The 27,249-nt window shown below is 43.1% G+C and overlaps 1 protein-coding gene across 1 annotated transcript; it reads right to left on the bottom strand.

The window, feature by feature from the left end:
- Positions 1 to 5,248: 5,248 nt before the first annotated feature.
- Positions 5,249 to 25,922, bottom strand: TBX18 (T-box transcription factor 18). Its single transcript, XM_064447685.1, has 8 exons — positions 25,214 to 25,922; positions 24,178 to 24,361; positions 22,547 to 22,648; positions 19,461 to 19,632; positions 14,565 to 14,732; positions 13,331 to 13,395; positions 9,519 to 9,613; positions 5,249 to 6,955 (listed from the first exon to the last, which is right to left on the bottom strand). Exons 1-8 carry the CDS (start codon positions 25,497 to 25,499, stop codon positions 6,231 to 6,233), a joined length of 1,797 nt encoding a protein of 598 aa, XP_064303755.1. The 5' UTR covers positions 25,500 to 25,922; the 3' UTR covers positions 5,249 to 6,230.
- Between the last annotated feature and the right edge of the window lie 1,327 nt (positions 25,923 to 27,249).

The following is a 27,249-nucleotide window of genomic DNA, read 5'->3' as shown; positions in this document are numbered from 1 at the left end:
AACTTATCTATATAACGGGTTGAATCCAAACTGCATTTGAATATCCTTTATCTCTGGGAAAGTTTGGAGACACATCTGGCTGGAAATTTTTAAGCATCATCTCATCTTTGCTAGTAGTATCTTTAAAAAATAATAATAAAGAAGAACAGAATGTTAAAGACTTAAAATGGCAGACATTCAGCCTTAGAATATTTTAAGTAGTTCAGCCTTTAACTTACCAAACAAGGGCCTTCATTCTACCCAAGACTTCATAAGTTAATGGTATCATGGATCACTTCACTCCTTAATGTAACAGCTGTCCTCTGCTGAATGCAAGGACGTGACACCAGACAGACCATTTTTAGACATTTGCAATGGGATATTTTGATGTCTAAAGGTTCCTTGCTTGTAGGCCAGCCTTCATCTGCCTTCTCTTGACTTAAATTTTGTTTTTTAAGGCTCCCCTCTTTCCACAAAACAAAATGCCTATGGGGCTGAAACATCCCATATTACAGCCGCCAGACATTCAGTCCCCTTCCCCTCCCAAAACACTGAGGAAATTAATACATCCTTTTCAGTTATAGCAAAGTGAAATGAATGCCTGCTTAGATTAATTGCTTTTATATTCATTGTAAGTTGCTATTTAATTACCACCATGAGGATGACTGGATTGTGTGGGCTTGGCACGTAACTAGTTCTCCCTGAGAACTGGTCTCTTAACATAGCTTGGGGGTCTGTTTAACACTTGTGAAGCTACACTTCTGTGTAGGATTACTAGAACCACATAAATGGCATTTGCTCGCACGTCTCTGTGTGGCACCGACAACACCCTGCCTGAGTGTGGGGCAGGTAATCTGTAGCGCACAGTGTCAGTGAGGCATTTATCATACACAAACTTGGTGATATATCAAAGGGTCTTTGAGGATGTCTCTGGAAACGTTAGTGTCCATATTGCACTTCAAAGAATACAAAGACTATCCGGGAACATTTCCCTGAATTGGGACCCATTTTTCTGGTTTTCTGGTTTCTGCCATCTTACATTTAAATAAGGCATCTGGTTTTCTTCTTACTGAGAACCATATACCAAGCACACTAACCAGGAAAGGGTGGGGAGGTGTTTTCCTTTGGGTTGGTGAAAAATATTGCCTGAGGAATGGAAACACTGCTTTGATTGTGATACAGCCTCTATTTTTATTACTTTTCTCTGTAAAATACAATAAAAACATTGTGGGAAATATATAGTCAATTATCTGCAGTGGAAGGGAATACACCATCCATTGGCAAGGCTTTTGGGGGAGGGAGCACCGAGTTCTAGGCTTGTCTTATCTTTCTGTATGAGACAGACCCTGGATCAAAAACTGCAGAAGCAAAAATAAAAAAAAAAAACATGAGTGTGTGAAATGCAGAAAGCTGGTTATCCACCCGAAAAACACACAAAGGGCCAGAAGAATGTCCCTGAAAACAGTATAACTACAGCTGCTGCGTGGGTACAGCACACAGCAACAGAAAGAGGGATGGCTTAGGGTCTGAAAATGTGGTATCCATAAAGCTCAAGTCAATGGCAACATTACCACTGGCCACAGTGGAGTCCAGGTTTCCTCCAATATGCTCTAAATTTACTCTTGGCTCTATATTATAGCATCCAAATAAAACCCAGTGGTGTGCAAATGAACATAAGGGCACAGCATAGTCCAAGTGGCTGCAACACTGACATAAGTTAAGTCTGTGCTAGGGCTACACTTAACATTCACTGCAATAGCCCAGCTTTCGGGTAGCATAAGTATTTTTTGTATCCTGTTCTATCCTTCTTTACCAGCCTTTGATGTCAGTTCTCGTTTTAGGCTACGGACTCCTTTGAGAGGTGCACTGAGATGTATTTGGCTAGAGCTCTACATTTGGATGCCGCCACAGTACCTGTGACGTTTCAAAAACGCACGGTGGGATTGCAGGGTCCATTTGTGCTATCTCCACTTCTCCTGCCATTCCCTGCTGCAGAACTGGAGCCCGAGCACTTGCCTTGAAACCTGGGCGTTACCTCCAACGTTTAGAAAGGCCACAACATTTTGTGAGCAGATGTGAAAAGGAAGCCCACGAAGACTAACCATTACCTCATTATGATAAACTGCAGTTACTGATATCAAAACTTGGACTTCGGAGTAAATTTGAACATTAAAGTCATGGGAATTTGACAGCACATTCAAAGAGTGCAACACAACAGTAATTTCGTATGTGAAGTAGGTACATAAACCTCTGAAAGTAGCAACTCTTCAGACTTTTTAAACACACTTTTACACAGTACTAATCAGATGTATTATCTTTACAGAAAAATATACCCACAGAACCTGTGAGCTACTTCTGATGATATGTTCCTTCTGTTGAACTGCTCACTGTATAGACTTGCTAGCATTAATGCTGACACTGTCTGTGATTTTGAGGTTTATCCTGTTGTCCTCTGTTGAAGCAGAAACTAGCCCTCTCAAAGTCTGATTGTGCTATTCCAAAAAAGGCTTTTCTCTTATTAAAAACAGAAGCTTTCATTCTCTCTCGAGGCCTGATATTTATGATCAAGCGTTTCATGCCTACTTCTCTTGCACTAATTCTGGTCATTTGCAACAATGCTGGTGTTAAGTGACTATGAAACCCTAGTCTCTGAAGTAATCAGATTTTCAGGCCCTGTGCCCCACGTCACATGGAATCATTTATTGCAGTACAATAGGAAATAAGGCCGCTACACATAACAGTATTTTGGGGGGGTGGGAGAAATGTTGCTCATTGCTGAATAACAGTGTACCCAGCTGATTATAGGTTGTAAATTGTGCTTCAGGATTCAATGGATTTTTGCATTTAGTAAGAGCACAGAAAAAAAATACGCAGGGTACCAAGCTCCCACTCAAGCACCCGGTCACATGGAAGTGCTAACTTCCCAGATCCGGCTGATTTGGGGCAGCCGAACTTGTTTTGGCAGCTGGGATGAGCTGGGCTATGAGGAACCAGCAAGGCTCTGTCACTGGCTAATGAGGCCAGCAAGCTGCTCAGTCCCTTCTTCCACATAAAAACCTCACAGCTCTACTAGCAGCCTCATCACCTCCTTGTATCCAACATCTGTCATGACCTTTGCATAGAAATAACAGAGAGGTTCAACAGCAGACTGTTAAACTGAACCATGTTAACAACAGTGGATTACTTGGATCGTTGCAGCTTCTTGTATTAAGTCTTTGAGTTTCAGAGTTTACCTCAGAGTCACTTCCTTTGGTCTTGCTGAAGTTGTAGAGAAAAAAACAGGCCCAAGCCCCTCAATTTTCCAAATGTAGTAAAAAGTGTTTGAATACACACTTTAATATATTTTCTGTGGCATTTTTGTAAAATACAGATATATAATTATAGATATAACGCATATATAGCATTTACTATATTGATAAAAAGCTAGTCTTTTCACAATCACACACACCAGTAATTATTTACAATATGATTCAACTTTTAAGGAACAAATGTTTCAAACAATATTGTGTGGTTATATGATAAGAAGAATTTGAGGAAAAATAAGAGACCAGTTCTATAAAATTCCCAGACGATAAAGTACATACTCTTGCCAGGAGCACCTCCATGAACGTCCATGCACAACCTGTTTTTTCCCATTGTAGGGCCGTGCATGATTTAGCCTTTCCACATTTCTACATAGTCACAGCCCTTAAGATGACATGGATAATTATCTTTAACCTTTTTCAAGTACAGATTAATTGTATCATTCTTCCCATTTAAAGATTTGTCCAACTGCAATACTTCCGAGTTTGGCTAGAGCAGCAACTACTGTACACAAGTTTCTTGTTAATTTAAACCAATAGAGCTATTGCAATTTACATAACTGAAGATTTGCCCATCTTCTACACATCTTAGAGCCATTTCACAAATTCTTAGTGTGAGGTTTTTGAATGGTGTTTTTAGCATTGCAGGTCTTTGCTAGGAGGTCTGCCTCAAAGGACACTGCGATGCCAAAACTAGCGACAGCCCCGAAGTACACAAATGCTCTTTATTACTCTCATATATGAACATTACCTAGCCATCCACCTGTAATGTACTGTCCACAGTACAGTAGATGTAAAGATGATCTTCATCTTTGATATACTGTCACCATTTACTGTGAGGCAGAAAAGTGCTATTATCTCATTTTACAGAAGAAAATATTAGATATAAAAAGGCTGAGTGAATTGCCCAAGGTCACTTGGGAAGTTTGTGACAGAAAAGAAGCAAACCCACATCTCCTCAACTGCAGGCTCATCCTCTTGTCTTTCCAGCTTTGAGTGAGAACTTATTATGTGTGTTCTTTAACATAAACAAATATGTAACTAATAGAAATAAAGCCTTCTCCAGGCACAGGCGTAAAGACTGCTGTGGTGTCTCTTCTATTTGCAAGTAATAAGAAGAGATAGTGAGAGGCCTGTTTCTGCATGCATTATCTCCAAGTCACTGAAGAAATACAAGCTGCAATGAGTCTCTGGGAGCACTTAAGCCCGCTGTTTGCCAGAAAAGACGTAGGAACTCGAGAAACACAACAATCCACCTTCACCAAAAAGTCTGACAGAGAAAAATATACAATCTGGAAGGCCTTATTCTCCTTCAATGCTGACCAGGGAAGCATTTTCACCTACATTTGTACCCACTTTATAATACCTGCACAATATAAAGGAGGCTTAGTCTACTGTTAAAGACAACTCATTTTCCCAAGCATTAAAATCTGTTCTACAACCTCCACGGTTCAGCTCTGACAGGCGGGGAGCTGAGAGGCAGCTTTTGCAGCAGGGCTGATGTGCACCGGAGCCGTGCAGGTGCAGATGATGGCAGAAATTTCACCACGACAAGTGTCTCCCCGTGTCCTTGTCGCTCTGGAGAAGCCTGGTCAGGAGCAGGTTGTGATCTGCGTTCTTACAAGCAACAGTTAAAACCAGAGCTGGGGAAGAAGGGAACTTCTTCAATTCCAGGGCAAAAACTGACTGAGAAACAGAGCAGCAGTAACCTCATCACAGAAAGGAATAAGAGGAAGACAGGTGGCTCCCTGGAGGGAGGGACATAGGCTGTAAGTGCCATGCTGGAGCAGCACGGACTAAACCATTAAAGAAATTTTGCCTACTGTGATCCTGGTGCCAGCTTGGCTATGTTACAGGGAGGCAGCTAGGATGAAGTTCTGCTTCTAGCAATGCTTGCGGGCAAACTGCAGGCTACGGGCAATGCACTTATGAGATACCGATGTTGGAGGACTTTTTGCCCTTATTAAAAAAAAAAAAACAACCACCAAACCCAAAACACAATACACACAAAAAAGGGTAAAACCAATAATGGAATTTCTCATCCTGATCACTTCTTTTTTCCTAAATCAAACCTGCATTTTCCTTAAAAGAAGTAAAAATACAAAAACAAAGATACATTAGAATATCCTACTGTCCAGTAAATGTCTATAGGCAATATTTATGGAGGAAAAAATGCATCAAGCCCTTCCTTTGACAAAAATGAAGCACCCCAAAGTTCATTCTGTACCAAGGACTGCCGCTTCTTCCGCTGTTGGTTTAAATTACTCCTATCGCCACAATTTGAATATGCATTATTTGTCTTCAAACACTTAAACATAAATCTAGACTAATGCTGAAAAAAGATACAGAATGCTGTGCTGTTGATAAGCTAAAAACAGCATATCATGAGAAGGCAAACTAATCTTTCTGTTTACTTTGTAAATAATCCATTAGCTAAACTTCTATTTTAGGCTGGATGCTTGACGCTTAACACTTAAAAGTCCAAATACCCTTCAAATCCCTTATAACAGAGAAGAAACTTGTAAAATGCCTTTGGTGCATCAGCTTATCATTGTACGAATGTTTTAAAGAAACTCACTAGTACTATAGGAAATGTAAGTGGGCTTGTTTGTGTTGTTTAATACTCCAAGTGTCATTTCATTCTTTAAAGAGGTTAGAACAGAGGAAGGGGAAAGGGGAGGAAGTCTTACTTAATTTGTTGCATATGTCCCAACGTGTTATACAACTAAGTGTATTATACCAGAAAACTAAAGCAGTCTGCGCCGCAACAAACTCTGTGTAACTCAAAATAGAAGAATAATCTGGCCACAAGCAAGTCAAAAATTCAGTGAAACTTCCTCTCATATTATATGTACACACACTTTACAAGCTACATCGAATGTCCTTTCATATTCCAAAAGAAATACATTGTAGACACCAAACATACTGTACTTTTACTTAAAGGCTTCATCAAACCATATGTGCAGACACTTGAGAAGACGAGAGTGTTAAGCTTCCTAGGGTCCTAGAGTCAAAGAAATTCTGCTGCCCCCCACTGCTAAGTAAGTGCACTCCTTCCACGGGGGGCAACATCTGCCGATCCGTCATGGTTCCACTTGGCGAGGACCCCAAGAAACTTCCTTGGGAAGAAACGATTTTCTCAGGACTGGCAGCCAGTTTAGGGGATGTGGAAAAGTTATATCCATAGAGCGCACAGGGACTGTGCAGTCTAAACGTGTTGTAGGAGCCTTGGTGGGTTTGATTAGTGGTAAAGGCATTGCTGGATGGGGATGGCATGATGTACTGGAGCTGTGGAGACATCCCTGAAATCTGCATAGATAAGCCAGTCTGTGGGCAGCTGAATGCGTCCCCATCATTGCCACTCATAGACATATTCACAGTTGTGCTACTCGACACACCGACATAGGAGGGAGTCCTCGGGGGCGCAAACGTCTCACTGGTTTGGTTTGTGAGCCTGTTGTAGGTTTCAGCCAAAGAAGTGCTGTATCTGTTCAGGGTCAAGCCTGAGCGGGCACAAGCTGTGTAGTCAGCCGGAGCAAGGCTACAGAGCTGGCTAGTGTTGGGACTGAGGTGGAAGGCTGGAGATGAGCAAGGGGAACCCGGTAAAAGGTGAGGGTGGGTAGATGGCACTCCACTGCCAGACCCCTGGAGTAAAGTAGAGGAACCTGCATTTCCTGCAAGAGAATATTACAGAGTAAGAAGCATGTTGGGAAAGGTTCACTTCCTAGTTGACCTTTGTTTTTTATAATAACCCTTGACATGAAACATGAAGCAAATTCATTCAAACAATGACACGTACATACATGTGCAGGGGTGTGTGTGCATGTGTGGCATATGCATATTTTTAAAGAAACAACCTGTCCAAGAACGAGAACGTAAGTTACGCTTTTGCAACCATCACTCAATACTTAGAGCTCCTGCCCGAAAGGTTAACTACTCTTTATTTGATACGGGAAGCAAACTGCATGGCAGCTAAGACGTAGCCAGGCAAGTACCGCATCACAGGAGGCCTTCTTCAAAATTATGAATTTTGTATTGCCTGTGCTGTTGCAACACCTCAGAGTGCATTTCAAGCACCCTGTGCCTAACTCACTGCCAGAGCACCAGCTAAGGAACTGGCTCCTTAGCTCAAATGATAGAGGCTCTCACAGTTCAACAGCTTCAGGAAAGCTCACAACTTGAGAACAAAGCTTCAGAACAAAAAACGTCCAACTTCAAACAAAAAAACTTGAGAACAAAATTTCAGAACAACTTCAGGAAGAGCGTAGGCTGAGTACTGTGCACGGCTGCTTCATATCTTGAACAGGTAGGTGGAGGTTTAGGTTTGCAGCTAACTGTTCACAAGCTATTCATTTACTGATATCAGAACTTTTTACATGACAAATGCCAGTGCTGAATGCTCCTGAGAATGCACCACTTGCTACAGGTGAAGCTTTTTCTCAGGACTGAAAGTTTCCCAGCTGTAAGAAACACTTCCTTTTCTTAGAGATTATATCTCCCTGAAAAATGAGCGTAGAAAAATTGATTTGGGCCTTTCACAGTCTCCTAGGTAGAAGGCACTTAACACAGAAGACTCTGCTGCTTGTGAATCACATTAACTATCAAACAGCTTGATGCTGCAGAGGTACATGCTGTCAATAAGTTAACAGATTTTCACAACAGGTGAGCTAGTAAGAAGAAAAATACATTATCAGTGAACTATGCCTGCTTCTTGTTGCTCAGCTGACAGGCCACAACAGGCACAAAGCACCAGGAGACTGCCACATTCAAGAAATCCTAGTGTAAGGCATATTTCTTTTCCTTCCAGTCTATGTCAATGCCTCCGCTTTTCAAAGGTGGGCATTTCCAGCATTAACACCCAGGACAAATTTATAATGGGCTCTTTTCAGCAAGTCTCTAAACCACCCTACTAGACAAGGTACAGTCGACTAAAGATTTTCCAAGGATCCCAGCTCCCATCCTGTGAACATCACCAGTAACTTCAACAAGCTCCTTAACCTGCAACAGCAGAAGAGGAAGTGGGAATTTCATGGCAGCAGTTCCCCTGCTCTCAAACAGTGCTGCTATATACAAACAGGGCAATACAGCTGGCCCGTCTCCTAGATGTTTTAACTTCATAGTGGGTTGCCTTTCAGTCTTACACAGTCTGACAAGGTATTTCAAGTCTGATGCTGGCGCCTTATCACAGGCCTTTTTTACAAGACGGTCACCTCACTCCCATCCTCTGCCCCAAACTCTGCCGACCCTCATCCAATGTATCAGTGACTTAGCACAAAAACTCCTTTTTAGTTGCACACATAGGGCATGGATGCTCAAGATTTCTTAAAGGAGTGGGCTAAGGAGAAACTGACAAAAGTGATTTCTGTATTTTCTGGATTTTTGCTCTGAAGACTCTTAATGGCTTTGGAATACATTATCCAGAAGGCAGGAAGGATGTCTGTAAATTTGGTAACAGGAAATGCAAAGATTCAAGAGCAGTATGTCTGATTTAGCTGGGAAACATCTGAGAAGTTTTCTATATGCATTGGGGTACCTTGGAAATACAGAAACTCAAAAAAAAGAGTACAAAGACACCCCTCTCTGTCCAAACAGGCCATTTAAATACCCCTCCCTCTGCCACAGCTCTACTTCTATGATGGAGAAAGTGGGAGCCAAGGGGTTATGGACTGGGGAGCAGGAAAAAACAAAATGGAGAGGAATTCCAATTTTTTCAAACTCTAGGATGCAGATAAAGTTTTTTGGGACTTTTACTGAACAATTTCTAGGTCTTTAAGAATCAAGGAGGCTTTCCAAAGAGGAAACCCAATTGAGCTTGCCACTAGTGATTCATGACTTCGAGGACATTTCTTCTCCCATTCCTTTTTTTTCTCTTAAACACACAACTAACTCCTATATTGGACTCTGTACAACAGAAGTCCTCTATAAATGAACTCTGCCTTGTGTATCTAGCCAGAGCATAACATTGATGAAGAGATTATTCCATCCTTAAATAACTGTCAACTTCCACACATGATCTGATTTATCTTAATGACCTAACATCCTTACTGCCACAGTGGTTAAGTTAGCATTAGTTTTCTAACTTAGAATAGCTCTGATGAGAAGTGATGGCCTGCGCTGGGGTTGGCTGGTTGCTTTTTCTCTGCAAGTGACACATTCATCTAGATTTTTACAAGAACGATGGGCGAAGCTTTATCTTCATGCATTTTTGTTTTGAAAGAACACAAAGATGACCATTACCCTGTTTGGGTATCCCAGGTATATCTTCAAATGTAAGTGTCCTCAGTGAAGGTCTCCAGAAGGCGTAAGACTCTACCAGAGCTTCCAGTCCCATTCTATTTAGAACAAAAACATCACAGCGTCATGAAGGAAAGCTGTGTTTTGTCACATTTCTCTGCATAGTTTACCTCAGAAACATATAAAAAATAGTAACATTTCAAGATTATTCTGAGTTTCATTCTGCTTTTTAGAAAAGAGCCTTACATTCTAATCCCTGAGATCACTGTGATCGTCAGTCACTGGGCTGGCAGCATGCAAAGAGTTTCCCATTTCCACAGTTTGTCTCTCTGTGTCAGTTTTGGCTTTTTGGGTTTTGGTTGGTTTTCTTTTTGGGGGTGGGGGAAGTGGGGCAGGGGACACAACTTGGCTAAAACAATGTTAAATGTCTTCCTAGCATGACATCTCCTTAAAAGTAATGCTCTAACTGCCAGAGGGATGATATCCTATTTCTGCCTAGAACAAACGTGATCCAGTGACAGCTTCTACTAAATCAGTCATTACCAATGAGTTGCAAAATCCCACTTACAACATGAGTAAGACCTGGGTGTACACCTCTTTCACTACTAAAAGGTATAAAGCAATGTTATGTCTTGGTTATTATGTGCTGAGCAAAAAGAAGATTTTCAGTTTCTAAAGGCAATCATTTTCTTTCAACAGTGTCATGACAAAACAGAAATAACCGCGTAGACAATTGTGGCAGACAATATTTATAAGAATCTCTGTTTCCTAAAGGTAAAGGCTCCTTTGTTTTCTGACAGAATTTTATGAATAATGAACCTCAGAGGTATCATTTTGCTGTTATTTTTGGCTGCTGGGCCCCAAAGGCCTGTTAAGTGTCAGCATCAGGCACACACCACATACAAGTGCTCGTCTTTGAGCAGCAGCACTCTGTAAACTCGAATTATGCAAATAGCCCAGTTTGAAGCTACCAACATGTTCTTGTGATATGGCTTCCCCACTGCATTTCCACACGGATCACAAATGTACTTCAGGAAGCAGTTATAAAGTATATATTTATTAGCTGAACCTGGACTAAAAAGATAGCCTTCGTTCTTTGCAGCAATGGTGAATTTTCATTTCTAGTTAAAACAGAGATAAAAGCCACCTCCTGGAGGAGTGTAGCCAAGGCGATAATTTATACAAGATGCCTTTGAACAATTTCCACATTTTATCACCACGCTAATTTACGCTATCAAATGGCCAAGTTTATTTAACAAAACAGTTATGTTTTTCCTGAAGTATTTAAAGGGCGAAATTCTGGTCCTTTCCTGAGTAAAATTTTTTATAGGGTCAAACTTAAGGCCTAACTGAAGAATGAAACTATTCTCAGCACATAAATTCTGTTGCACTTTGCAAATGCACAGGGAATGCTTTTAAAAGGTGAAGCTACTGATTTCTGTAAAATAGCCTGTGGGACTGAACGGGAATGACCTGAAAGGGAGTATTTTTAATTAAACAGAATTATTGTATACAGCAGTGCAGAGTAAATTAGCTGCAATAATTAAAGCAACATTGAAAAATTGGATAAAAAGATATAACAGTATTTTTTTTACACCACTGTTGGAGATTAAAATGCTTAGGTGGTAAGTACACCAGCTAGACCAATGAAGATAACCAAATCCTGACATTTAATTTCAATGTTCAGCAACAGAGTAAAATAATAATCAGAGTAGACCAGTAATTTAAATTAAAAAAGGAAATTTTCCTTGACAATTAAATATCTGAGCTGCATTCCCAAACACACTTACTCAGTACCGCAGAGCCTATCAAAGAAAACAGCAATACTGACTTCAGTAAACCAATGCCAATTTGCAATGGACAAGAGTTTGCAGAGTCACTACTGTAACAAGTCTGTTTCATACAGTAAAAGCATTCAGACCTCATCTAAAACCAGATTCAAAACATCTATACAGAGGCTGGCTCTTCCTACAGGACTGGTCTCCTAATCCACTCCCATAAACTATAACTGTCTTTCAATTAAAATATTCTACCTTTTGTCTAATGCCTGAAAGAAAGTTATTCCTAACAGCCAAACAAAAAAACCCTCTCCGGATATCCCCAGTCCTACAAGTGGATTTGCATGACTGCAGATGCAGTACTCTTACTGCACCTACATCGTCGTCAGGTAATACCAGGGCTCTCCCGCCACGCCAAATCCAGTTCAAAACTGGTTTTCAAACGATTCTTTCCTCTGTTCTCAAGGGCATCTTCTCTTGTTCCATAGAACATTATGGAAGAAATTCTAACTCCACTTAAACTCAGAATTTTCAGAGAAGTCAGGGTTTCACACTTCTTAAGAAGCTCCCTAGCATTTATTTTACAGCTCTGCAAAACCATGCATAGCAGAGACACTGTCTAAGGAGAACTGTCAAATAGGGCACGTACAGCAATTGTCTTCTCCCCCAAGTACCCACAGCATGTTTTGCTTCTTCAGTCACTGCATTTATCTGGAAGTTACTGTTCACTTAATTCCAAACTAGAAGGCTGCAAAGGAAGACAAAACTCTATTTATGCTGGTGTGTGAGGCATCCCTTCCGGGCCCCAGCACAGAGCATGGCCAACTGTTTCTTGCTAGAAGACAGAAATCCTAGGGAGCAACTAATGGAGCGTGCAAACTGAAGAGATACTTACAGTGGGTTCCTGGAAATCTTTACAACTACCCCACCCTTTCTATAACTGTTTGTCTTCTAAAAACTGTTCTTATTTGCTGTCCAGTCTCAGCATTTATGTAACTCAGGTGGAAGCACAAAACAGGCTTTAATGCTGTAGCCTCTCCTAAAAGAGAAGCTCAATAAAGCAGCTACCAAAAGACACTCTCTGAGCATTCCTACCAGCACAGAGTCTGCCCCCTTCTCTGCAAGGCTAGGTCATAAATATAGCAGCTGTAGACACCAAACGCAATGTGGTCACTGGAACCGATCTATAATACGCACCACAATTAAATGCTGCTTTTTTTAGCTGAAATGGTTTAACATACAATTCATAACAGGCTTAAGTATTTTGCATTAAACAGTCTTTGGATAAAATACCTCGTCAGTACTGGCAGCAAGGACTAGACCCAAGTCTCCACTTTGCACCACTCAGATTCCCCATTGCTATTTTGAAAGAGTCATGGCTGAAGAGGGAACAAGCAATTAATCAGTCTAACCGCAACAGTGGAGGTGGAAAGCAGGCTCATTTCAAGGTCATCTATAGCCTAGTAAGAAAGGCATTCACCTAGGAAGTAGATTTAAAAGTCCTTAGGCCAAAGAGACACTTGAACCCAGGTCTCCCACCTCCTAGGCGAGCGTACTAAACATAAGGTTACTGCACGAGGTGACTTCGTTTCTCTCCCTTTTAAGAGAAAATGACAAGCCAGCCAGCCATACTGAATGTCACCTCGGTGCAAGAGAACCTGGGCTTATAGTTTGACACTGGTATCTGCAATTTGTGTCTCCAGCCAGAAGAAAAAGGAGATTTCAGGAGCAGCCTAAAATCACAGTCCTGAGCATGCATTAATTCCATCTGCAGCCTTCACGGTATGCCACTGCTTCCACCGATAGGACACTTGCATACACAACTCAAGCCAAGTGCCAACCCGTTCTTGACCTAGATGGCCAGAGGAGTAGGAATGGGAGCCCACCACAGAAACGTTACTGCGAAACCCTAGTGTTCCCTCAAAGACTCTGAGTCCTCAGATTAATTTGTCTGTAGATACAGGCACTCCCCTCGACCAGCCTTCACAAACTGATTCTGTCAGCAGCAACAAGGCCACCTCCTTCCCCAGCACCTACCTGTTACGTCCCGAATCTCTAAACCCTTTGGCGAATGGATTCCTATCAATCTTCAGGCGAGTTATCTGTGAATATGATTAGAGAAATTATTACCTGCAAATTCAGCTAAGTAACACACAAAATGACTCTCCTGACAGAATTAAGCCGACAGTGGAGTAGAAACATCTTCAATTTGCATGATTTAAGATGGTTGTCCTGAAACACAGCAAAATAAGGGCCAGCCTTCTGATCATTGGTTTTGCAAATCCCCAGAGAAGCTAATATGTATTTAATGCTACCAAATGGCAGGTTGGAATTCTTGAGAAAAATCTGGCAAATGTCATTCTTCACCTAAGAGAGTACGCTGCCTAACTGCAATAAAATTTAAATTAAATTTTATTTCTGTACAGGTCAAGAAGGAAATGTGAAAAGAGATATTATCTCAAGGCTATTATCCTCCACAAAAAAACCCACCAAACTCTCCCAAAAATAATTGCTATTTATTTAAATAAATGGGATAGGCACCAAAAAAATAGTATTTCAATATTTACATGGCTATCCTGCTCTCCTCTTTGTAAAGATGGCAATGCATATATAATTTCCCAAAATATATCTGCAATAACTTATACGCAATTAATAAAAAGTCACAACACTAACTGTGGTGTCACTATGTATGTTAATACTTAAACAAGCGGTAATAAGAGCCAAACACTGGAGTCACAGAACCTGCAGTTTACTTTTGACTTTGAATCTGTGTGGACCCAGATAAACTGCAGTTATTAACATATGCTGAATGCAGTTAATGAAAATGACTGCAACTTGATTCAGACCTCAGCTTCTCTGTTTTGGGAGTTTTGAAATCACTGGTGTCAGGAACAAAAGTGCTTTAAAAATTCAATCCAGACATGTATTTACACTTAAAGGTACAAAAATTCCTTTAAAAACCTCTTTGTCTTGTGCTTCAATGCTGTATTTAAAATTAAGACACCATTAACTATACTAATTAGACTGTGTGATCTCCATAATAAGAATGACTTTTTACATGCAGCATCTAGCCCACATGGCCTGAAGTCTCAGCTATAGCCTCTAGGCACTGCTGCAATACTACTAATGAAAGCTACTTGTAATACAAAAAAGGTTTAGACAATGGTTTTTAACAAGTGGTATAATAAAAGTAGCCACTTTTCTCCTACCTCTTACTTCCCCGGTCTACTCTGGAAAGCCTGTAAAGTGCTAAGCAGAAAGCCCAAGTTACCTGCTGATTTTGGTACGCCGTGACAGTAGTGAAAACGGTCTCTGGAAAGGAGAAGGCTTTCACCCCTTCTCCTGAAGGGATAGGCTTGACGGGGGACAGATCATCTCCACAGTCTTTTCGGATGACGTGGACACGAGGCTGATACTTATGCATAGAGTGAAGGATAATCTATGCAGGCACGAAAGGAAAAAGATAACATTTATTAGAAAGGACACCCTGCTGTTTCAGGACTAATAGCTTTTTGGAACAGATTATGGTATGTGTTTACCATGCCACTTACTGGAAATCAAATGTTTTCTTTAACCTCTGAAGGTTCTTATTACAGTAGCCTAATCCCTGTGCATTTATGTTATTGCCAACCCTAAGCATTTAAAAATTACGACTCAGGAGCTCCAAATTCAGAGACTGGCTCAATTGAGACTGGCTTTTTTAAAAAAAAAAAAAAAAAGTCAGGAGTGAAGTCCTGGTCCCACTGGAATTAGGAAAGTTTTGTCACTTTTTTTCCCCGAGGCCTGGATTTGATCTAACAGGATTAACAGCAGCAGCATTTGCCTTTTGTTTTTGGAACCTTTGGGATATGCTTGGAGCAATTTTTTTCCTGATATACCAAAGGTTGGAAACATATCTTGTTTTGAACACAAGCTGAGACTCACACTCTGAAGAAGCAGAAACTTAAGAGTAAAATAATACCAAAATCCAAAATTCTAAAGTGTGAATAAACCTAGATTTATAATACAATCAATATCAATACACAAACCCCTCCCAGCATACAAAAACTCAATTAAGAATAAATTATAAACAAGAAGTATATGAACTCACAGTGCATAAAATTAAACACAAAAATACCTCTTGGTATTGCTCCCAAATTTTAGAAGATATTTAAAATACAGAATTTTTCCTCTATTTTACTCTGCTTCAGCTAACCACTACTAAAATAGAATATTTCAAGAAAAAAAAATCATTGGAAGCTCAGCTATTATTGTTGGAAGGCCTAAGAAATCAGTAACTCGATAAATAAATAGTCCTATGGCTACTGGCCTGTGGAACCACTAATCAACATTCTGGGGAAACTTTTTAATTTCCTGCTCCTTGAGTAGCCTCAGAATGTGCATGTGCTCAGGCACTCAACAGAGCCCTATGCCAGACACCGTGGAAGTTCATTCATCCACATGACATAGAGGACATAACATTCATTTGGATAAACTAGAGTTTGGCTAGTTTAATACACTTGGCCCTGGCCAGATGACATGACCCCATTTTGGATAAGCCAAGTTTCTGGATAATCGTGAATTTTATTAGCCTGTGAGTAAGGTTTTGACAATTACATCACAGGCTCCAATTAATTTTCTCAGGGAGTGTGCCCTATGGATGTCTCATTTTCACTAAAAGATGTTCCCCTGAATAAAAAAATACTCAGTTTAAAAGCATGGAAAACAGCATCAAAAGTATTTACTTTTCCCCTGTACTGAAATTCCAAATAAAAACTGCATCAAAATACAAAAATCGACCAGCTCTAACCAGCCAGACGGAGAGACTGCTTATACACTGCAGCACTTGCTCCGCAGATGAGAGAGGGATGAGAGGCATTAACAAAGAGCACCCGGACCACGCACTTCTCAGAGTCAACTGCAAAATGCAGGTTTACTTTTCCTTATCATCCCAACTCAGATGAAAGACACAAATGCCACAGTATGTGTCTTAATGATGCCATCGGGCCTTAATGTCTCTATAAGCACACAATCTTTCCAAAATAGGGAATTCACCCTGGGACTCCCTTTAGAGATCAAAAACACACAAGGAAAACACATCCTTACAAATTTCGCTTGATCTACTCAGCCTTCAAGTGGAGCCCATGTATCAGAGAGTGTCCTACGTGCAGATGTACTTCAATATCTCTCCGCAGAACAGCGCTATAAAATTACATCGTCACAAACTCCCACTCAAAATACTGATGAAAACAGCAGCAGGCAGCAAGGAGCCCGGAAAGCATTCGAGCAGCAAAGCAAGTCGTCTTAGAGGTGGCTGATCTGCTTTCACAAGAAGCTAATCCTAGGCCAACATTTTGCAAGGGGAATTGGCTGCCATGAACTAGTACCACAGTATAAATACTGCACAAGAATGCTACCTTAGCGTCTGCTTGCAAATACTGTCCCCATTCCCATGGATGTGGGTTACTTCTCTCACTGATTCTGAGAGTTAATACTCTGGAATAGGTAAAAAGACTCTGGGTTGACCTCATGCAAGCTCCCCACCGCAACGCCTGCAAGATCAAAGCCTAGCCCTGGGATTTTACACAAAAACTCTGCAAAATCTGACACCTCTGAGGAGCACAGGAAGAATAAAGGAACAGCTTCAGCAAGGACTAAAGCCCTGGCACTAGACAGCACGGAAAGCACACCCGAAGAACCACAGCTAAAGCCCCGCACTGCTTTTACTACTGGGGGAATGATGGCAGAGCACAGAGACCCCTGATGAGGTTCCTCTGAGCCATTCTGCCTAAGCAGGAGGGGAAAAATAAAGAACTTGCCAATAATCTAAAATATACCACACCTCCCATACAGGGGTGGGAGAGTCAGAACACGATATAAAAACAAATATTCGAGGGACAGCATAGCTTTGACCTCTAGTTCTTCTAATCCCCCATCACTCCCCTGGTACGCTTTTGAGAAAAACGGTTCCTTCCTGCTTATGCGAAACAATTGTTTTTTATATTCATCACAAAATATGATTATGCATTTTCCATGATTGCTGGAGGCATTCAGAGGCTACATAGCTTTTTCAATGCAGCATTCCACACTACCATAGCTTTAAAAGAAAAAATGTACCCATTGGAAGAGACACTTTTCTGCTTTCTGCTTTTGCCTTTTCTGGTAATTATGAATGACATGTTTGCAATTTCCCAGATTTGAGAAATATGAAATTATTTTACAGTCATCCTTCTTTTGTCCTTTTATTTTAATACTTAAATTTCCATTTTGGGGAGGAGGGGCGCTGCCGTAGCTCTCAATCAGTTCAATGTGTCTCAAATCACTGTACTAGGGCTTTGCTTCACCAGTTTCCAAATCGAAACGCTTAACTAAAGACCAGAAAATTTATATCTCCCCACATTATGAATAATGGCGTGCTGTGTACACTACACAGGTTTCAGTTCAGAATAAAAACAAAGCTAAGACCTGGGATGGAAAAATACAGCAATACAGTTCTCTACATTGCCGAGATTTTATCACAGGGCGGTTTGCGCCTGCGACTGCACGGGTGGACCACAGTACCAACATATTGTCCCACTGAAACGGCCAAATACAAAAACCAGCCGGCCTGCTCTCCGTTGGAAAAGCGACATTTTACCCGTTCACATCCACTTCACTTTTTAAAGCACTTGGAACAGGCGCAGGACTCGGAGAAAGCAACTCCCGCTTGAGAAGAGTTGCAAATACACGAATGCTGGGGAAACTAAGGGAACTAACTACCTGTGCTAACCTTTACTCACCCAAACACTGCCAAATGAGACCCCATAACTGTAATTCTGGAAAGAAGCGATGTAAAACGCCTCTTTCAAAATCCTTAAGAAAAGCACTGCTAACTCAGGGATGTAAATACCCCCACGTTCCTTTTAAGGAAGCAAATGATGAAATTATGAACAGTACTATACGAAAGGAAGGCTTTTTATCCTTGTTATCACAATTGCCAGCTCAGTCCAGCCAGACTCCTGTATTTCCACCTCAGTAACATAACAGTTGTAGCTCCTGCACGATTTGACCAGAGTGTCAAGTTAATGCCCTTTGCAAACGGGGAGAAAAAACGTATACTTAAATGTGGACTATGTATTGACAAAATACCTGGCTTAATGTCACAGAGTTACTACTATACTGAAAGACGCGTGTCGTATCTTTGCACGTGGTGCCAGGTACGTTATCTTTCACTCCCTTCTGCGAAGTGGAAAGTATCCTGCTTAGTACACCAGGCTACATTAAGGACAATGGAATCTACAACCTGCCTCAAAACTTGCCTCTGACATCTTAAAACTCTACCACTTGGAACTTGATGCTCCTTCTGAAAGCAAGCCAACATTTGCCATTTATTACAGGATTTTGCAAAATTAAAGACTTCACCCTGACTAAAAACAATCCTCATTTTTTAATTATTTCCTAAGGTGTCAAGTAAAACTATTTTAGGGATTGCTGGAAAGATACTGGCTTACATCTGTCATGTTTCAACAGTTTTGAAGAGAAAAGGAAATATTAACATAACACATTTTGTCACATTAGATAATGTCATAACTAAACAATTTAGAACTTGCAAACAGAACACTCATACAGCATACGTCTTCGCCAGTTATTCCAGAAGTAATGAGCCTCAGCTGTGAAAGGGTCTTGCTTCATAAGGTATGTAATAAATCATTATCGGAGCGAACCCAGCTCCCATGTTGTTCGCTTTTGACTGCAATTATTAACACCTCATGGGATTTCACACAAATGTTTAGGTTAAGAAAATAGTTAAGTGTATTTTTATTCACATGAAGTTATTGCACACTATTAATGTTTCTTCTAGCCACTTGTGAATTTAAGTGTCCTTTTTGATCGGAGCAGAAGTTGCGAGTAACACACTCGGTGGGAAAACATGAGAGCAATTCTGCCCCTTCGTATTAGGCAATTTAGCCTTGTAAAGTCTTACTTTGCAGAAGGAGTTCTGTTTTTGAGGGGGGAGTAAAACAGCAGGCTCTAATAAGCAGTTAATTATCAGAGCAGAAAGCAAGCAGATTTTAGATCTGGATTTTAGAGCTGTTCCAAAACAGCTTTGAAAAGTCAAGCCTATTTCTGGCACCCTGAAGCTGTACGTCAGTCTTTCAGGGCTGAGCAATGAGCCTACATATAATACTGCAGAAGAGCAAGTACTCACATGCCCTTGATCGTCCAGCTCGTTATTGGTAAGCTTCAGTTTGTCGAAGCTGATCACTTGTCTCATCCATGTCTCCCCAGAGGCGGGTGAATCAGGGTGAATATAAACACGAGGCGGTACTGGGGAGTCTGCATTACCTGCCACCATCCACTTGGAGCTATGATAAACATACCTATGAAAAGAAAACAAATACATATAACCACAAAACCTGAAATAATTTATCAGACCCATTCAGTATTAATAAATCAGGGCCCATATATACAGCAAGAACCCACCAATTAACAAAACATGAAAGGACAATAAATAAAAGTTGGGGTTTTTTTTAGTTTCAAAACATGGTTCTGGTATCTGCAAAAGTAAGGTTAAAAACCAGGCGCTGATCTGACCTTAGTTGTCTTAAAATCAGTAACAGTCTTAACACTAGGCTCCACACTGAGCTTTTAAGCTGGTGTCAGTTCATTGATTGCTACGGCTCTGCTCTGAATAGGCATCAGCGAACAGGGAAGAGCCTAGACCTTCATTTATCAAATCAAGCAGTAATTCCATATTTGGAAGATTTAACATGATGAGTCTAATATAAGAGTCTATAAATAAAGCTATTGAAGGGAAAGAACATTATGATTGGGAAAAATAATGAAACTATGTCAAACTATGCTCTTGCTATTTCTGCAAGACTGTATTAATTCTCTTGAGTAGTACTGCAGAAAAGCTTAAAAATGAAAAAAGACAGCCCATATACTTCATTTGATAGGCTAATGCTGACAAAGTAATTTTCTAATAAAAATAGTGCCTGCTTTGGTCAAAAACTTATTTTGAAGGCAGACATTTCACAGGGCCAGTGAAAAAGCACTAATTAAAAACTTCAAGGTATATTTTTCAAGTACAGTAAAATTCCAGTAGTTCAGCTATATTTTTTAATAAAAACAAGAAAGACACTATCAAGTCATTTCTTTGTACAATTCAGTTCCTTATTAGAAAAAGACAAACAACATAATGGGAAATGAAAACAGCATGATCCAATACATGCACTGCTCCATACAATTCATATCAAGCTGTAAAACTAAGATCTAGAATGGCGGTGAAATTCTCTCTTGGAGAAAATGTCTCAATCCCAGATCACACAGGCAACTGTTGTAACATTTTTCATTTATTTTATATTTGTTGGTTTATACTAAATACATGCTTTCCCTACAAAAGTCAATAAAGTCATAAATACACATAAAATATTTTAAGCAACAGCTTTGCCTTCTGAATATGTACAACAAGGTCCATTTTCGCTGGAAATCTAGACCGAGATGTAATTTTCTTCATTTCCATTTAGTTTTGCTATCTGCTATGACAGCTAAAGACTAGGCTCCATGTGTGATTGCTGTGGTATCTTTCAAATCTAAAGATCTGCAAGACAGTTTGTAAAGCCACATGAACAGCCAAAATTAAAATAACAATCAGGGATTAAAAAAGAAATAATCAGAGATTGCACAGCGAAGAATGAAAAGTGCAATCAAGTAAAACCTGTAAAACGTCCATATTTAGTGGGAAGGTTAAAGGTGTGGTACTAACACATGATTAGAGAAAATTAAGTTTGCCAAATAAGAAAATACTGCCCTTCATACAACTTCTGTTAAGTTACTCCAGTTATCTGGGCACCATGTATCTCACTCAGCAGACAGCGCAGTTCAGTATGACGGTATTTATTTTCAATGGAAGAAGTTTGCAACAACTCATATTCAATATACCTGGTTTTAATTTTTAATATTAACATTTTTACTCAGTTTGGAATAATTACCTCACTTTTCCTATGAATTAAGTAATTGCTCAGACCTTCTAGGAATGGTACGATTAGATCGCTAAGTAAATGCATGCGTGCAACACAAAGCGAAAAAAGGGCTTTCATTTGAGCTGCACTGCACTGGTCCAAAGAAAAAAAAGCATTTTTCTCTATGGTACAGTCAGAAAAGCCTCCCCTAACTGTGTGTGCTGGACAACCTCAGGACTGGTACCTGCACCTTGTTGAAAAACATAAAACCTAAAATGATCCTAGGAAACGTATTATATACCGCACGAAAAAAAGGACAAAATTGCAGTCAATGAGGTAAGGACACGCAGAAAACATAGGGCAGTGTTTGCTTAGGAAACGAGGCAGCATTCCTGCAGAACCAACCTTTTAGTCTTAGTCTGAATATTACTAGTTCTACAATTAAATCTGCAGCGGTTTTCCCTGCATTATACTAAGTACAGGGTTGAAACAATCAAACCAGCAATTGGTAAGGACCTGATCCTGCCTCCACTGAACGACTTGGCCAGGCTCCTCCTGGCTACTCCGGAGCATGGGATCGCTTCTGTAAAGCAAGACCTAGAAAATGTCCACAGCTCACGATAATAACTGCTGTGGGCCCAATCCTGCAAATGCTTCCAGACGAGCAGTGGTTTCAGCAGAGCCCAACCAGCTCCCTCGAAACATGACTGCCCTCGCCCTAGTGAGAGTTTCAGCACGTAATTCCTACTCCTAAGTGCTCAAAGAACAACTACTTTTGTTCCTCACATTATTCTTCAGACAATAATGCCATCAACTCTTTAAAAAAACCCAGTAATTAGAAACATTACCCTTTGTGAATCTAAGTAACCAAAGTCTGAGTGATAAACAGCTTTTAAATTATATAATCAGTTTGAAGCGTGACCAAGAAAGCTCACTTGCCATTAGATCAGATGTCAATGCTGTTAATGTTATTAATTAATGCTAATGCCATTTAGCACTGGGAAAATGTGTATTTTCATATTTATTTGTTAATAGGAAATAATTCCCACTGACATGATGAGGAGAATAAAATACTATATTTCCTGATCACACTAGAACTGCACTCTCTGAAAGCCCAAACCTGAGCATCTGCCCACAGTACATACATACGTTGGGTTTTGCATGCTTGACACAATTTATTCTGTTTTTAAATGCACTGGGATAAAAATAGGAATCTGAAGGGGAGTTAAACATGACCTGCTGCTAACTTATACAGCGTTAATGTTTTGTTCCAATAGCCGAGCTCCCTATAGCTTGCATCTTGTGTTTTTTAGCCTTAAAGTCACCATACCTGTATCTTTTGTTATCCACTGGCACAATATCCATAGCAATATAATACTGCTGATGTGGGTCTAAACCTGAGATCTTCACTCTCATTGCGGGAAACATCCGCCTGAACATGGAAAGAGAGAGGTCATTTTTAATATGAAACAGACTCGGGAATGGTTGTTTGGGAAAAGTAACCGGTTCGTGGGATTTTTCTCGTTCTTCCTTTTAGCCTACAGAGTCCTTTTGGCCGATTATAGTTACACAGCCATGAAATGGCCCATTCGATATGTCAAAACAGATTTCGAAAGTGCATTTACTCGAACAATGCTTCGTATGTTTTGGGATACGCTTTGGGAGTACAGCTATTACCACATCATTTTAACTTTATTGTTAGACAGTAAATCATTTGGGTTTGAGACTTTACTTTAGCAGTACACGCGTTTAAAGCCGGGTAAGGTATTAGCTAGAAATATATTTCTGGAGATGTGCAAACATCTCCTCCACCCAGGAAGAGCAATACTTACAGAAATGCAAATTGCCACTGAAATTCCAACAACTGACAGCAGCAAATGGTGTATCATTTCTGTAGCAGCAAGTCAGAAAGCTAAATCCACGGCGATACAATTATAACACTGCAAGGATGCAGTTATAAAAGCCAACGTGCCATGCTGTAACCCAACAATATGGTCTTTATTGAGACGGGACTTCCTGTCTGCAACTTACTAAAGGTGAAGTGCAAGAGCTACTCTGTCTTTGAAAGGTATAGTAAAACTTCTTTATTGAAAGCAGAAACGAATCTACGAAGTAATTTCTTAAAAAAAAAACAACCCCCCCAAAAAAGTTCACTTTTTAGATCCTTCTGGGGAGAAAACGGAGTAATTAACTGATGCGGTGGTTTTAACTTAAAAATCCGTTTCTTAGCTCACGTTTGGCATGTATTTATCAAGAGAGTTCATTCCTGAAGAAAAAAAAATCAAACAAAACCAACAAAAAAACATAGTGACGAGCAGCCTGCAAGCTAATGAAAGGTGCTTTTCTGTATTTTATAAGCCTGAAAGCCATCATTCCAGTTTATGCAGTATTTGCTGCTGTTCTTAAATATATATATAAATCAATTAAAAGTCGTTACTGGAAAGGAAAAAAAATCCTATCTCCGCTATTTCTGAATAAGCAGGAGGGTAAACCTGACTGCGGTTAACTAGTTTTCGGTGTTATTTCAGTGCACCTGTAAGATAAAACAGAAATTCCCCGACCGGACTCTCTTAAGACAAATGTTGCTTTGTGCCGTTTAAGACTGCGTTTCAATCATTAATAAAACCTCTCTGGAAACGCAGAAGGTAGCATATGGATTCAATAAAATATGTTTTTGTAATTTCTAATAAGTTCAGATACTTTTATACTACCCAGGTTTTCACCATGTGTATCCAGTGGAAAGGGGAAAAGTTTCCCCCCTCAGAAGGACGCGGCGCTCCCTAACGAAGAGGAAACCCGAAACGCCGCTTGCTCCCCTGCCCATCGAAAATTATCGCCGTCTACTTGCCTCGTAAATCGGGGTGTTTCCCCCCGGTTTTGCCCGCCCGCCCCGGGCGGTGTCCCCCGCCGCCGCCCCCCCGTCCCGCCGAGCCCCGGAGCGGCCCCGCGGGTGCCCGTTACCTTCCCGCCTTGGTGATGATCATCTCGGTGCCGATCTCGTGGAAGCGCTTCCACAGCTCGGCGCCCTGCAGGTCCACCCGCGGCGCCTGCGGCGTGGGCAGCGGCGAGCCGGGCCTCGAACCCTTCGGGGAGCCGCCGGGGGAGGCGGGCGGGGAGGCCGCCAGGAAGCCCTCCTCGCAGCCGCCTGCGGAGAGAGCGGAGGAAGCCTGAGGGGCCGGGGGAGCGGGGACCTCCCGACCGGGGGGCCTCCCTCACCCCGAGCAGGGCCCCGCCACTGCCGGCGGGGGGCGACGGGCTGCGCCGGGCCCCGGGCCTGGGCCGCGGCCCTGCGCGCCGGGACGCGACCCGAAGGCCGGGTCGGCCGCGCTCAGACGTCCGGGAGGCGGGAGGGGCGCCGGGGCGGCGGGCTTGGCTCCCCGACGCGGAGCCCAGGGGCGAGCCGCCCCCAGACGCGCCGAGCCGGGCCGAGCCGGGCCGGGCGTGCGGCGCCCCCGGCCGCGGGACGAAGCGGGCGACAGCGGCGGGTCCCTGGTGCGAGGCCGGCGGCGCGTTTCTTTTGGGCGCCTTTAGCGTGACCGCCGGAGGCCGCGGCCTCCTGCCTCCGCGGCGCGAAGAGGCACCCGCGCCCGCGTACAGTAAATTAGAGAGACACATCTCTCAGTGTGCTGCACGCAGACGGGCACGCAGATGCACATACACTTCCAACAGTTCCCATATGTACGGTATAAGCGCTTCCCACCCCCCTCGGAAACAAGTCCCCGGCTGTTGCCCCGCCGCGCTGTCGCACCGACAGCCCCGCCGGCAGCCGCCGCGCTCCGCGCCGCCCCGGGAGCCCCGCGGAGCCCCGCCGGTTTTAAGCGGCAGCGCCGGCGGGAGAGGGGAGGGGGGGGAAAGGAGGGGGCTGCCCATGCAGTGTGGAAGGACAGAAGGAGCGAGGGGAAAGAGAGCGCCGGCGGCGGCGGGGGCAGGGGGAGCCGGCGCCCAGGCGGCGGAGCGGGCCCCCCGCCCGGCAGTCCCGACGAGAGGCGGCACTCACCGGCGGGGGCGCGGGGGGCGCAGCCCAGCTCCATGTCGCCGCAGGTCCTGCCACCGGCGGCGGCGGCGGCGGGGGAGCTCTTGGCGCAGCAGCCGCTGCCCCCTTCGTCCTCCGCCGCCTCGTCCTCGCCGCCCAGCTTCCGCCGCTTGGGCTGCCGCGGCGGCGGCGGCTGCTGCTGCTGCTGCTGCTGCTGCTGCTTCTCGGCCCCGATGAGCGCCTCCACGGAGAAGGCGTGAGCCTTGAGGCTCATGGTGGTGCCGGGCGAGGACCGCCGCTTGTCGGCCATGCCCGCCCCCCTACAGCCCGCGCATCCAGGCGCGCCGCGGCCGCCGGCACCGGCACCCGCGCCCGGCCCGCTGCGCGGCCGCCCTCCCGTCCTCCCGACCGCGCCGGCAAGGGGCTGGGGCTTTTCCTCGCCTTTCTTTTTAAATCCGAGTTATCAGCCAAGTTTTTTTTTTTTTTTGGGGGGGGGGGAGGTGGTTTTTTTTTAAAAAAGGAGGAAAAAAAAATCTATTCCTTTCTGCAGATGCGCTCCTTCTCTCCCCCTCCTCCTCCTCCTCCACGTTCTGCCCCGTCTGATGGGCCAGGCAGGACTGACATGGGTAACAAACGCTCTGCGGACACAAATTAGGGCTTGTAATTGAAATTTGTTGCCTTGATCTGTCAGCACTTCCAGGCAGGAGACCGGTGGGAAGAACTGGCTCATTAGTGTCACTGCGGCGGCGGGGGCAGGGCGGAGCCGCGGGGCGGGGGCTGCCACGGCCCGGCCGCCCGCAGCCCAATCAGCGCCGCCCCGGCCCCGCCGCCCCGGCCCCGGCCCCGCCGCCCCGGCCCCGCCGCCCGGCCGGGGGCCCCCGCCGCCCCGGCCGGGAGACGGGAGGGAAGGAGATGGGAGGAGAAAGGGGGGTGGGGGGGGGCCGCCCTGCCGTCCCGCACCAGGGCCGAAGCAGCCCCGCGCCCCCCGGCCCGCGGCTGATGCACCCCGCAATAAACCTTAATGAGACACACACACACTTCGCATCCCCCCCCCCTCCCCCAACACTCTGCATCCTCCTTTCCAATTCTCATCACCCCCCCGCGGGGACCGGGCTGGCCGGGAGCCCCGGCTCCCTATGAAACGCAGAGGGAAATGGGGGCCCTCCCGGGGCGCTGCGGTTCGCTCGGGGAAATAGTTTGGACTTTAAAAATAAAAATTAAAAAAAAAAAATTAAAAAAAAAGACGTTGTGCCCTTTCTTGCTGTTTAGTAATTATTAGTTATTATTCAGCTGTTGCACTCGGAGATTCATCGCGTTGTTATTCCAACGCTGGCTGCGGAGGGGTTTCAGCGCAGCATCCGTATCCCCCGTTAAAACCAACCCATCAGGCGCTGAAGCTGCAATAAAAAGAGAATTAAACCGAACCTTGTATGAACATCGGTGCATCCAGCCGCAGCAACTTTAATAATAATCATATTCAGGTGCATAGAATAGTTATGGGGAAAATCCTTTCGTATCTTTCCAGTGAGTAAAATCATTAAAGATTCGGAGCCAGATATTCTTTTCTTTGCATGGCCAGGGAAATTAAAAAGCTACTGAGATTTTTGGTGTATTTTCTTTTTTCTTCTCTTGTTGGTAGATTCCCCCCACCCCCTTTTTTTTTTTTTTTTCAGAACTAAGTGGGGTGACATGCTCCGTTGAAGGAAAAAGAATAAAAATCCTCCTTCTATAAAAAAATCATGGGGCAAATTTCAGGGTTTCGGGAAACAGGATCTCAGCGTCGCTTCGCTCTTTTGAGCAACAGAGAAATTCGTGTTGTGGTTCGCCTGTGCTCCAGCCTCGGGGGTCCAGTTCGGGCCGTCGAGTGGCACAGCTGAGATTTCTGATAGCAATCTAAAAAGGAAATAGCTGCCATTTAGGAGACGTAACCGCTTCCACTATCCCTAAAATGCAAATTTATTCCTAATTTTAATGGCTGCTTCGTCAGAGAGTCTGAGCAAGGGGCTGACTAGTAAACATACCCTAGAGATAAATTATCCTTTCCTATAAGGTTATCAGCG

The sequence above is a fragment of the Phalacrocorax carbo genome, chromosome 3, assembly GCF_963921805.1.
Source record: "Phalacrocorax carbo chromosome 3, bPhaCar2.1, whole genome shotgun sequence".
Taxonomy (NCBI): domain Eukaryota; kingdom Metazoa; phylum Chordata; class Aves; order Suliformes; family Phalacrocoracidae; genus Phalacrocorax; species Phalacrocorax carbo.
Note: the sequence above shows the minus strand (reverse complement) of the source record. Positions and strands in the feature narration are given on the sequence as shown.